Genomic DNA, 13,043 nt, shown 5'->3' with positions numbered 1-13,043 from the left:
ATGGGTTGGACGCACCTGTCCGGGATGCCACCTGATGTACTGGGGTTTCACTGAGCCTCTCCTGCTCCACCAGCCTGGATTCCCTCTCCCTGTTTTGCTGAATTAGGCCCTCCGGCCTCTTGCAGTACACACACACAAGTAGGGCCACACCCAGCTGCAGACACAGACTGAAGTCAGCTCTGTGTGAGAGGACTCACGTGCACGCCCCTTTTGGGAGATAAATCCAAAATAATACTGTCTTACACTGTATAGAAAAATCTGCACAGCGCAAGCTCATAAAATTTCACCCTCTTCCTAAAAAGGCAGATTTTAAGTGGTCAAAGGGATTACTAAACAAATAAAACAAAACATGCAATGTAAGTTTGATCAACTAAAGAAATTGGCTACAAATAGTAATTTCTCGCCCTAAATATTGTCACAGGCAGACTACAGAGAGTCTTGAAAGTCAGCTGCTCTGCCTTCAGCCTGAGACTTCAAGTATTATTACTCACAAGCTAGATGCCCTTCTAGCCTGGGTTCAACTCTTCTTCCCCCAGTTCAGTTCTTGCTTCCAGGTGTTTTTCAGAGTCTCTTTGGGTGGGGAGGCAGAGGAGAGCCACAATGGTCACTCCCGTGCCTTATATAGCTTTTGTGTATGGCGTGATCCCTTTGTCTTCCAGTGGAAAAACACTGGCAGGGGGTCCAGTACCAGGTGACTCAAACCCATGTCTCTGCAGGGTTGTAGCAGCCATTACTCGCAGGCAGTCTGTTTATCCACAGGAAGACTAATCTCTTTTTTACAGTCCATTGTCTTTGCTAATGGGCCATCAGCCCTGCCTGGCTTTGTCATTGTTGTACCTGAAAGGCTAGTTCTGGGTGACATCCAAAGTAGTACATTTGAAATACAGATACATGGTTAATAGTCCTAACTTCAGATACAGAAATGATACAGGCATACAAATTGGATAATCGCATTCAGTAAATCATAACCTTTCCATGATATCTTACACAAGCCATCTTGCATAAAGTATATCTGTTATGCCATATCCGTATCATAGGCATATTTCCATAAAGAATATGGAGTGTAACGTCACACCCAAGCCATAAAAATTCCCCAAAATAAATTTCAATCCCGCCTAGGTGAGCAGTGACTTGAAGTCATTGCCTTCTAGCTGTTCTGCAACCTGTATGAATCAAGCTTGGTTCATCTGACTCTAGTTCCCAACTGATAGATGTTCACATCACTATAACACTAGATTTGGCAACCATCCGCACCTTTCACCACCAATACATTTACACACAGATTTTTTGGACTGTTTTCATGTTGATCTGCTTCTGTCTGAAATGGTTTCTCCTCCTACTACACAGACTAACTGCAGCTGCTGAGAACAAGTTGCTGTAAGGAACGCACTATGACAGTTTTTGTTTTGGTATGTTTATTTCTATTGGGTTGTGTTTTTTTAAAAAAAAAAACTAAATGAAAAGTATTTCCTTCATAATTTGCAACCTTTATGTCACATACTGAAAGGATGTAGGAAGACTCGGGCCCTTTCAAGTGTAGCCAACGAGCCGTGGGGTGCTGGGGAAGGTTTTGCGCATGTCCATGCACTTCTTGTCAATGAAGAGGGAATTGGCCTTCACAGAAAGGTCGTGCTCCAGTCTTGCTTTGTTAAGGACCAATAGCTGAAGAGTATCATGGGCCTCTCGCAGGCGCAGCTTCAGGGTCTGTAATGTGTCATCTATAGTAAACACTTCATTGACGAGTCTGAAAAGGGAAGAGGAGACAAGTTACCCAAATGCCTAACAAACCCTTTCCATGGTCTGTTCTTCGGGGTGATGGATGGCCGGGATTTGTCTGCAGGACTAAGGGAATTTAAGTGTTAAAAAGAAGCTTTGAATTGGACTGAGCACTTGGTAGGAAGGGGAGCCCCTTCAACAGCAGCTTGGGCTGCCTGCGTTGAGACAGTTTGAGAGAATAACTTTCTCTCTCCCCCGTTGCCAATTGTCAATGCAGCATTTCCAGGGATGTCACTGCAGTGTCAACCCCCTATTAGCTGGTGTTCTAGTGCAGTGGTTCTCAAAACTAGGGCTGATGCTTGTTCAGGGAAAGCCCCGGGCAGGCCGGGCGGGTTTGTTTACCTGCTGCGTCCACAGGTTTGGCCGATCGCGGCTCCCACTGGCCGCGGTTCACTGCTCCGGGCCAATGGGGGCTGTGGAAGCGGCGCAGGCCGAGGAATGTGCTGGCCGCCCTTCCCGCAGCCCCCATTGGCCTGGAGCGGCAAACCGCAGCCATTCGGAGCCGCAATCAGCCAAACCTGCAGACGCGGCAGGTAAACAAACCAGCCTGGCCCGCCAGGGGGTTTTCCCTGAACAAGCGGCGGCCCTAGTTTGAGAATCACTGTTCTAGTATATTTCTGGGCTGGATGTTGTTGAACGTGTGCAGCTTTAGAGATCATACAGGATAGCCCCTCATCAATCAATTCTGTCAGTTGCTCAAAGCATATTTCTGTTTTCTTACTCTGTAAAACAATAAACAGCAGTTTTCCCAGGATCCACCTTAATTTACCATATAAGAGTATTCCCAGGTGCTGCAGTAAAATGCACAGCAAAGCTAACTTTCCTTTATTAATTAGTAGTTTATCTAATTCCTTCAGCTGTACTGTTGGCAACGCACCGAGTCAGAGAACCAGTGCCAATATTAGCACTTCCTTCTAAATAAACAGCAAACTCTGATAACATTTTCAGCTTTTAAAGGGTGTTTCAATGGGTATTTTCTTCCTCTAGCTATAACAGTTGAGCTTTTGGGTTGAATTATCCTTGTTTTTAACCATATGAGAGGAAACAACCAATACAAATTATTCCAGGAGCATAAATCCTTCAAGTAGGGAAATCGACAGTAAATGGTTTTACATTCGCTAGATGGGAGTTCACGAGCTGGATTGTATAATTTTTAGCCCAGTAAAACTTTGTTTAACTCACAGTTTTGCCCACGTAAGGACTTCATGACTTGGATTCAGATGATTGTATGAACAAAGGCTGGGGGAGCAAGACTGGGTAAAATGACTTGCAAAACTGCAATTGTACCTGAAACTGACAACCTGTTACTGATCCTTTCATGGAGGATCAGGAATATTTTCCATATGCGTTTATACTGCTACTGATTCAGATTGAGGCCAGAAGCTGAAGTGATGAAATACCGTAAGAATTGCTTCCTTAGCAATAGTTTGAGCCTGTTCAAGTGTGGGGGGAAAACACTGGAAATCTCTTGCAGACCCAGATTATGTGGATAGCTCAGATATACTTTGGGGAAGCATCTAAATATTTGGATATTTATCTGCAAATATCCTGAGTTTAGGGGGTTTGGAACCTCTTCTATCTAAACTGGACTTGGACAAGAGAACAGACTCATGAACTATCCAGTGCTTCCTGATTTCTCTCTGTTCTTAAAGCCCATGACAATTGAACATAAGAACAGCCATGTTGGGTCAGACTAAAGGTCCATCTAGCCCAGTATCCTGTCTTCCAACAGTTGCCAATGTCAGGTGCCCTTGAGGGAATGAACAGAATAGGTATTCATCAAGTGATCCATCCCCTGTCACTCATTCCCAGCTTCTGCTAGAGGCTAGGGACACTATCCCTGCCCATCCTGGCTAATAGTCATTGATGGAGCTATCCTCCATGAACTTATCTAATTCTTTTTTGAACCCTGTTATAGTCTTGGCCTTCACAACATCTCTGGCAAGGAGTTCCACAGGTTGACTGTGCGTTGTGTGGAAAAAAATACTTCCTTTTGTTTGTTTTAAACCTGCTGGTTTTGGCTCCTAGTTCTTGTGTTATGAGAAGGAGTAAATAGCACTTCCTGATTTACTTTCTCCACACCAGTCATGATTTTATAGACCTCTATCATATCCCCCCTTAGTGATCTCTTTTCCAAGCTGAAAAGTCCCAGTCTTCTTATTCTCTCCTCATACGGCAGCCATTCCAGACTCTAATCTTTTTTGGTTGCCCTTTTCTGAACCTTTTCCAATTCTAATATATCTGTTTTGAGATGGGGCAACCACATCTGTGTGCAGTATTCAAGGTGTGGGGGTACCATGGATTTATATAGAGGTAATATGATATTTTCTGTCTTATCTATCTCTTTCTTAATGATTCCTAACATTCTGTTCGCTTTTTTGACTGACACTGCACACTGAGTGGATGTTTTCAAAGAACTATCCACAATGACTCCATGATCTTTCTTGAGTTGTAACAGCTAATTTAGACCCCATCATTTCATATGTATAGTTGAGATTATGTTTTCCAATGTGCATTACTTTTCATTTATCAACATTGAATTTCATCTGCCATTTTGTTGCCCAGTCACCCAGTTTTGAAAGATCCTTTTGTAGCTCTTCGCAGTCTTCCTGGGACTTAACTATCTTGAGTAGTTTTGTATCATCTGCAAATTTTGCTACCTCACTGTTTACCCCTTTTTCCAGATCATTTATGAATATGTTGAATGGGACTGGTCCCAGTACAGAGCCTTGGGGGACACCTCTCTCCATGCTGAAAACTGACCCTGTATTCCTACCCTTTGTTTCCTATCTTTTAACCAGTTACCAATCCATGAGAGGACCTTCCCTCTTATCCCATGACAACTTACTTTGCTTAATAACCTTTGGAGAGGGACCTTGTCAAAGGCTTTCTGAAAATCTAAGTACACTATATCCACTGGATCCCCCTTGTCCACATGCCTGTTGACCCCTTCAAGGAATTCTAGTAGATTGGTGAGGCATGATTTCCCTTTACAAAAACCATGTTGACTCTTCCCCAACAAATTATGTTAATCTGTGTGTCTGACAATTTTGTTCTTTACTATAGTTTCAACCAGTTTACCCAGTACTGAAGTCAAGCTTACTGGCATGTAATTGCCAGGATCACCTCTGGAGCCCTTTTTAAAAATTGGTGTCACATTAGCTATCCTCCAGTCATTTGGCACAGAAGCTGTTTTAAATGATAGGTTACAAACTACAGTTAGAAGTTCTGCAATTTCACATTTGAGTTCCTTCAGAACTCTTGGGTGAATACCATCTGCTCCTGGTGACTTATTACTATTTAGTTTATCAATTTGTTCCCAAACCTCCTGTAGTGACACCTCAATCTGGGACAGTTCTTCAGATTTGTCACCTAAAAAAAGGCTCAGGTTTGGGAATCTTCCTCACATCCTCAGCCGTGAAGACTGATGCAAAGAATTCATTTAGTTTCTCCACAATGGCCTTATCATCCTTGAGTGCTCCTTTAGCATCTCAATCGTCCAGTGGCCCCACTGATTGTTTAGCACGCTTCCTGCTTCTGATGTACTTAAAAATTGTTTTGCTTTTACTTTTTGAGTCTTTAGCTAGTTGTTCTTCAAATTCTTTTTTGGCCTTCCTAATTATATTTTTACACTTCATTTGCCAGAGTTTATGCTCCTTTATATTTTCCTCACTAGGATTTAACCTCCTCTTTTTAAAGGATGCCTTTTTGTCTCTCACTGCTTCTTTTACTTTGTTGTTTAGCCACAGTGGCACTTTTTTAGTTCTCTGTTTTTTAATTTGGGGTATATATTTAAGTTGAGCCTCTATTATGGTGTCTTTTTAAAAGTGTCCATGCAACTTGCAGGGATTTCCCTTTTGGCACTGTACCTTTTAATTTCAGTTTCACTAACTTCCTCATTTTTGCGTAGTCCCCCTTTCTGAAAATAAATGCTACAGTGTTGGGCCACTGTGGTGTTTTCCTCACCACAGGGATGTTAAATTTAATTATATTATGTTCACTATTACCAAGTGGTCCAGCTATATTCACCTCTTGGACCAGATCCTGTGCTCCACTTAGGACTAAATCAAGAATTGTCTCTCCTCTTGTGGGTTCCAGGACTAGCTGCTCCAAGAAGCAGTCATTTAAGGTGTCAAGAGACTTTATCTCTGCATCCCATCCTGAGGTGACATGTACTCAGTCAATATGGGGATAGTTGAAATTGCCCATTATAATTTAGTTTTTTATTTATATATCCTCTCTAAACTCCCTGAACATTTCATAGTCACTATCACCATCCTGGTCAGGTGGTCGGTAATATATCCCTACTGCTATATTCTTATTATTAGAGCATGGAATTACTATCCTTGGAGATTCTATGGTACAGTTTGGTTCATTTAAGATTTTTACTTCATTTGATTCTACTCTTTCTTTCACATATAGTGCCACTCCCCCACCAACATGACCTGTTCTGTCCTTCCAATATATTTTGCACCCTGATATTACTGTGTCCCATTGACTATCCTCATTCCACCAAGTTTCTGTGATGCCTATTATATCAATATCCTCATTTAATACAAGGCACTCTCTAGTTCACTCATCTTATTATTTAGACTTCTAGCATTTGTATACAAGCACTTTAAAAACTTGTCACTTTTTAGCTGTCTGCCATTACATGATGTAATTGAATGGGCCTCTTTTTCATTTGACTGTTTCTCGTCAGATCCTACCTGTATTTTATCATCTTCCATCTTCTCCTCCTTACTAAGACATAGAGAATCTCCATTCATAGATCCTCCCCTAAGGGATGTCTCTATGCACCTGTCGGCTTTCCCTGAGCCCTTAGTTTAAAAACTGCTCAATGACCTTTTTAATTTTAAGTGCCAGCAATCTGGTTCCATTTTGGTTTAGGTGCAGCCAATCCTTCCTGTATAGGCTACCCCTTTCCCAAAAGTTTCCCCAGTTCCTACTAAATCTAAACCCCTCCTCCCTACACCATCGTCTCATCCACGCATTGAGACCCTGCAATTCTGCCTGTCTAACTGGTCCTGCGCATGGAACTGGAAGCATTTCAGAGAATGCTACCATGGAGGTTGTGGACTTCAATCTCTTACCTAACAGCATACATTTGGCTTCCAGGACCTCTCTCCTATCCTTCCCTATGTCATTGGTACCTACATGTACCATGACCACCAGCACCTCCCTAGCACTACACATAAGTCTATCTAGATGTCTCAAGAGATCCGCAACCTTCGCACTAGGCAGGCAAGTCACCATGCAGTTCTCCTGGTCATCGCAAACTCAGCTATCTATGTTTCTAATGATTGAATCCCTCATAACTATTATCTATCTCTTCCTAATAACTGGAGATCCCTCCCCTGGAGAGGTATCCTCAGTGCGAGAGGACACCACAACATCATCTGGAAGGAGGGTCCCAACTATGGGATTGTTTCCCTCTGCTCCAGTTGGATGTTCTCCTTCCCTGAGACTTTCATTCTCCTCAACAGCACAGAGGCTGTCGAACCAGGCAGGGGTGGGACTGTTCTACTGTGTCCTGGAAAGTCTCGTCTATGTACCTCTGTCTCCCTTAGCTCCTTCAGTTCAGCCACTCTGGACTCTGAAGCCCGTATATGGTCTCTGAAGGTCAGGGGCTCCTTGCACCAAATGCACACATACACCACCTGCCCATAGGGCAGGTAATCATACATGCTGCATTGGGTGCAATAAACTGGGTAGTCCCCACTCTGTTGCTGGACTTCTGCATGCATTCTCTTTTTACTCCTGCAGCTTGTTCCTTTGTTGATGTTTTGTTTTTATCAGGGGGTGTTTTTGGCTTTAAGTTTAAAGAATGTTAAGATTATCTAGCCCCCCCACACACACACTCTCCCATTTCCTTTTCTACTTTTGCACCAAACACGAAGCACAACTTCCTAGTAGATAAACAAACAGCTTCAGACGATCATGCAAGAAACCTTGGCTTTCTGAGGAGGCCTGATATAGTAGCAAAAAAATGGGGAGGGTGGCAGATGCATGCAAGCAGGGAAATGTCCAAGAACATAAAAGGATGATCTATATCAAATCCCTGGTCGACAGAATCAAGGATTGCCTGAAGTACATCAGTCTGCATCCTGCCTACAGAGCTATCACGCACCTGGCTGGCAGCCATGAACAGCCTTCTAACATCCCCATCATGAAACCAGATGGCTCTCCCTGCTCATTGATGGATGAGGTCCGGGATAGATGGAAAACACATTATGAAAGCATGCTGAATCCAGACCTGCTGACAGCTCTCCAAAGCTACGTGACCTAGCAACCCACACAGCTGTGGACCCAGGAATGAACATTGATCCTCTGTGTGAAAAGTCATACAAAAGCTACTAAATGGATATGCTGCTGAAGCCGAGGGTTCGAGTCACTCAAAGATGCCTCTGAACCAGTAAGCATTGGCCTGCTTCAACTGTTCTTAAAAGCGTGGGCATCAGGCAAAGTACCAGCAGAATAGAAAGGTGCCCTCATAATGTCCTTGTACCAGGGCAACGGATCTCACATTGAGAGTGACCACTACAGATTGATCTCATTGCTGTTGTGCCCTGGAAAGGTCTTTGCTGAGCAGGATGCAGCCTCTCCTTAACAGACATAGTTGTCCACAGCAATCAGGTTTCACAGCTGGGCAGTTGACAATGGGCACTGTCTTTATCCTTCAGCTCCTGGCTAAGCTGCACTGAGAATTTAACCCCCCCACCCCCTGCTTCATGTGGCATATATTGAAATCAAAACAGCTTTTGATTCAGCTGACCAATCAGCACGTTGGCTCGCAGTGAAAGGAGCTGGCATTCTAAGTCTGCTGATCTTCACAAAGGTGCCATTGTGAGAGTGCACGTTGGTTCCCAGCTACATTTCTACATGACCTCAGGTATGCCGCAGGGATGCATTCACACCCCAGTACTATTCTGTAGAGCCATCAGCTGGATATTAGAACTTGCCGCTACTCCTGTCTGAATCTAGGTTGGTCAAGAAGTGCTCACTGACCAAGACACTGAGAACTCTGCTTTGCTTGTGGAGAAGTCAGAGAATTTCAGCCCCAGCTCCAAGGTCTCAAGACACTGTCCCCACACTGGGGCTGAATGTTTCATGGCAGGAGATCAAGGTTCAGAACCTCGGGGCTGAGCCATCAGAACCCCTGGTGCAGGCAGGGTCATGTACCACAGAGATCCCTGACAAGTTCATCAACCTGGGCTGCAAGCAGAGTTCAGTCACAGCAAACCAGATGTTCTTCGATGAATAGGTCTTGCTGTCTCCTGCATGAAGTCCATGTCCTGCTGTGAGGGGGGCATCAGTACAACAGCACCCCACTCTGGCCAAGCATGGCACAGCCCCTGCACTCTCAGCCCAGTGGGGCTGTCAGTCTATTCCTGATGCCCAGGAGTCTGAAAATCCTTTCTTCACTCCCAAGTCGGTCAGGGGGCTGGTAGGGGACCCCAGGCCCACCTACTCCCCTGGGTTCCAGTTCAGGATGCTCAAGCTAGATAAGCAGGATAGGGCTGATCGACTCTGACAGTGCCCCCCTGAGTTTCTCCCTACCTGCCCCTGGATTCTGCAGTCTCTCCTGCCTGTCGGTCAGTTTGTCCCCTCCTGGGCTATTGTCTCTGGGCAGCTCTTTAATAGCTTGCTGGCAGGAGCTCCTTTCTCCAGCCTGCTTACTTGTCTGGTGTCCGCCCCGCCCCTCTGCTTCCCAGCCCTTTTATCCTCCAGCTGCTGTGAGGCTTCCAATCAGCAGTGCTTGGCATGCCTGTATTAGCCCTTTGGTTGCTGGGCTAGCATGGGGTACATACACCCCATGACACTCGCTTATGCCATTGTGCTGAGACAAAGTTTAGGATTTATCAAATGTGCATGTACAGCCTATATTGCTATACAGATCAGAAACCTGGGCCCACTTACAGGCAGATTTGAAGTGGCTAGAGGCATTCCATATGCTCTAGTAGTACCAAATCCATGAGCAATAAGTTGTTTGACTTTGTGTCATAATCTCATAGAGACTGGCCTTCTTTCAATCACTCATTATATTTAAAAGCAGCAGTGCTGTCTGGCTATGTCACCAGCACACCATGCTCTCAATCTCTCCATCAACGTGTGAATGGGTGCATGCCCTGAGCCTACCTGGTGCCACCCACAGGGCTGCCTCAGAGATTGGTGGATTCGCAGAATTGAGCCAGATCTGGGAACTTCACTGCACAATGCTTGGCGTGATGCAATTAACTGTCATCGTTCTGGCTGGTGCAACAGTCCTCAATAGACTGTGCACATTTGATGATGACAGTCTTTGCCAGAGGTATTTATTAAGCTGAAAATAAAGTACTATGTGGGCTATCTGAGCTCTTTACAGTATTTCCACCATCCAAGAATTGAATTACTTGTAGGCCAGATTTCATTTTAGCTTCATAAATGTCTCCCAGAAAAATCTAAAAAGGCTTTGAAAGTTTAATATATGAATACTAGACCCTGTACACACCCTTTGCAAAGTTGCTGAACATTTTCTAGTGTCCAAAATGAAATGGTGTTTGGGTTGAGTTTCACTTTCTGCTCAGCTCATTTCATCAGAACCAACCAGCGCAGCTGTGGTTTTCATGAATCTTTTATGATCCTATAACTGTGTTTGAAATGCAGTAATTATGACTTCAGCATGTTTACAATCAAATTGTGATAGAAGCTAAAAATCTTCCTCAACTGAGTTACATCTCTAACTTTACCAAGCATAGTTAGTGTCACAGCCCACCAAGGGTGGGCACGGTTGTATCATTATATAAGTGTTTATACTTGTACAGCTTATACTGTGGAAGTGGAATTCTTCGGCTATCCCTTGATGCGAGGATGACATCTGCTAAGGGGGTTCACAAGTGGCTGAGGAGCCCAATTAATGCCCTCTAGATTTTCCCATAGAAGTGACAGGTGTAATCTTGGAGGAGACAGTTGTTGGCTGGAGCGTTGTGCCATTTCTTTCCTCCTTTGTCACTTCTCTGTCTCATGGGCACGTCTGTTCCCCTCAAAGTGAGCTGTGGCTTGGTGTATGGTGTGGCACCACTGTGTTCTGTTCCATGCCGAGTTCTCCCAGCCTGATGTAGTGGAGAGTCCAAAGGATGAAGTGGCCCCTCTCCAAAGAGCTTACGTTCTAAATCAGGCAAGCCATGCAGTTCAGATACACAAAGCCCCGTTGGAGGTAAGTCTTAGTGATGCAGGGTTTTGGAGGGAAGAGGGAGGGTTGATAAATATTTTTCTCTAGTGGACTTTCATCAGCAAATTTTCAAGGTGTGTGTTTAAGGAATCATTTTAAAGGAGAAGGTGGTGGTTCAATGCTACAGAAGATCAAAAGGTTTTGAGTACAACGAGGCAGTAAAGAAAAACGGCACAAAGAGTGGAAGAGAGATGAAAGGGACCTTCAGGAGAGTAGCTTGGGGAAAACAAGCACAAGCAGTGAGATCCTATCATCTAGGTATGGTAAATGGCAAATCATTATCATCGCTGTGGGCTATCTTGGCAATCACCCAAGGCCTCCGAGTAAAGGCACGATTTGAGCTAGAGGTGAATGTTTATGCTCACCTGTTTTTCTTGTAAGGGGAAATACAGAACAGTGGCTGATCCTATGAAACTGCAGCTTATCTGTACACGTAATAAAAGTTTGTTTCATATGACAGCAGCTGCAGAAAGGAAACTGTTGCTGAGGTAATATCCAATTCTAGAGCCAAAGCAGTTCCCCCGCCTCCCTCTTGGATTTGTGAATTTCATAAAGATTAAGCCGCCTAATATGTGGACATGCTCAGAAGAATTTCAAAGCCATCCATACCGACAGGGCCGGCTCTGGCTTTTTTGCCGCCCCAGGCAAAAAAGCTGGCAGCCGCCCCCCCTCCCCTCCCCCCACCAGCGCAGCAGGGGAGGGCGGCCGGAGCCCTGGGAGGAGGGCGGCGAGCCCCTGCCGGGGCTCCGCTGTCCCCGGCTGCCAGAGCGCTGGGGGGAGGGCGGCGAGCCCCGGCCGGGGCTCCACTCTCCCCGGCGGCCGGAGCCAGAGCACCGCACTGCGCCGCCCCACTCCAGGTGCTGCCCCAAGCACAAGCTTGGTGGGCTGGTGCCTGGAGCCGGCCCTGCATACCGATGCCTGAGGAGGCATGTAATGTTGGAAAAATAAACTATATTCCACAATTCATGGGTCAGTGAGTTGGAGGGAAAAGTGTGAAGGTGACAGTATAATGAATGATTCACTACTACATCCCAGTTTGAAAAAAGGCTTTTTGATGCAGTTTTAAAAAAGTAACTAAATACCTGTGCCCAACCACTACATGTATTATTAATCCACTGATCCTACATGAAGCTGCTGCCTACACCATTTGTTTTTTTCCTTTGGACTAAAATCAAACAGGCATTGTTGCACAGCTTTTAATAAAAACCTGCACAATTCTTCCTGCTGGAGTCTGAAGTGCTCTCTATCTACTGGAGAAATACTGAGTGTTGGCATCACACCATTACTTGAGAAAACCAGGACTGCATGTTCTGAAGGTAACATTTAAAGGGTTTAGATACTGGATGACGTTCAGCAGGAAACTTTTGCACATAGATGGTATTCTCCAAATGAGCAGGAGAAGAGGGAAAAAGTTGGACTGCCTCATGAGCCTCTAGAGAAGGAGTGGAAACATCCTAGGTTGCACAAATCCATTATCACAGAAAACACTGTACACAAAAGTAACTGCATATGCAGAGCATCTGTTTAAAAGGTGATCATTAAAGTGACTAGATAATGTATAAAAGCATTGGAGAATTACTTCAGGGTTTTGAGAGCTGATCTCATGCTATTATGTATAACGAAGTTTTAGATGGGGACCAGCTATCAATCATTTGTAATAAGTTTTTTAGTATGGTACAGAGATACAGGCTCACCAGGGATAAATGTTGTTTAAAACTTAACATTTTTAAATTAAGCAATTGTTGAAGAGAACCTAATATTACCTATTGAATAGGCTTGCAAAACAGTTCAGTAAACAGAAATCAAATACAGGACTGAATCTCAAGAGATGCCAGCCACCTGCAACACACTGAAGGTAGGAGGACTTCAATGGGAATTGCACATGCTCAGAATCTCAAGTTTGGGCCCATGGTTTGAATTTGGACATACTTGGTCTGGATTTATACCTCATTCTTCTAGGTCTTACCATTTTAATTTAGTTATCATCATCTAACCAACATCATTCTAATCTTGAAGTATTGTGTGACTTCTCTCTTTGCGGGAACTGCATTCATGA

The 13,043-nt window shown here is 44.4% G+C and overlaps 1 protein-coding gene across 1 annotated transcript in view; it reads right to left on the bottom strand.

The window, feature by feature from the left end:
* Positions 1 to 1,530: 1,530 nt before the first annotated feature.
* The window catches only part of TEKT5 (tektin 5), a 50,465-nt gene continuing 38,952 nt past the window's right edge, over positions 1,531 to 13,043 (bottom strand). Inside the window, exon 7 of the mRNA XM_034784655.1 lies at positions 1,531 to 1,744. Within this exon, the coding sequence (XP_034640546.1) occupies positions 1,531 to 1,744 (214 nt within the window). The remainder of the gene's footprint in view (positions 1,745 to 13,043) is intronic.

The sequence above is a fragment of the Trachemys scripta genome, chromosome 10 (genome assembly GCF_013100865.1).
Source record: "Trachemys scripta elegans isolate TJP31775 chromosome 10, CAS_Tse_1.0, whole genome shotgun sequence".
Taxonomy (NCBI): domain Eukaryota; kingdom Metazoa; phylum Chordata; order Testudines; family Emydidae; genus Trachemys; species Trachemys scripta.
The sequence above is the reverse complement of the archived record's forward strand: the minus strand, read 5'-3'. Positions and strand labels throughout refer to the sequence as shown.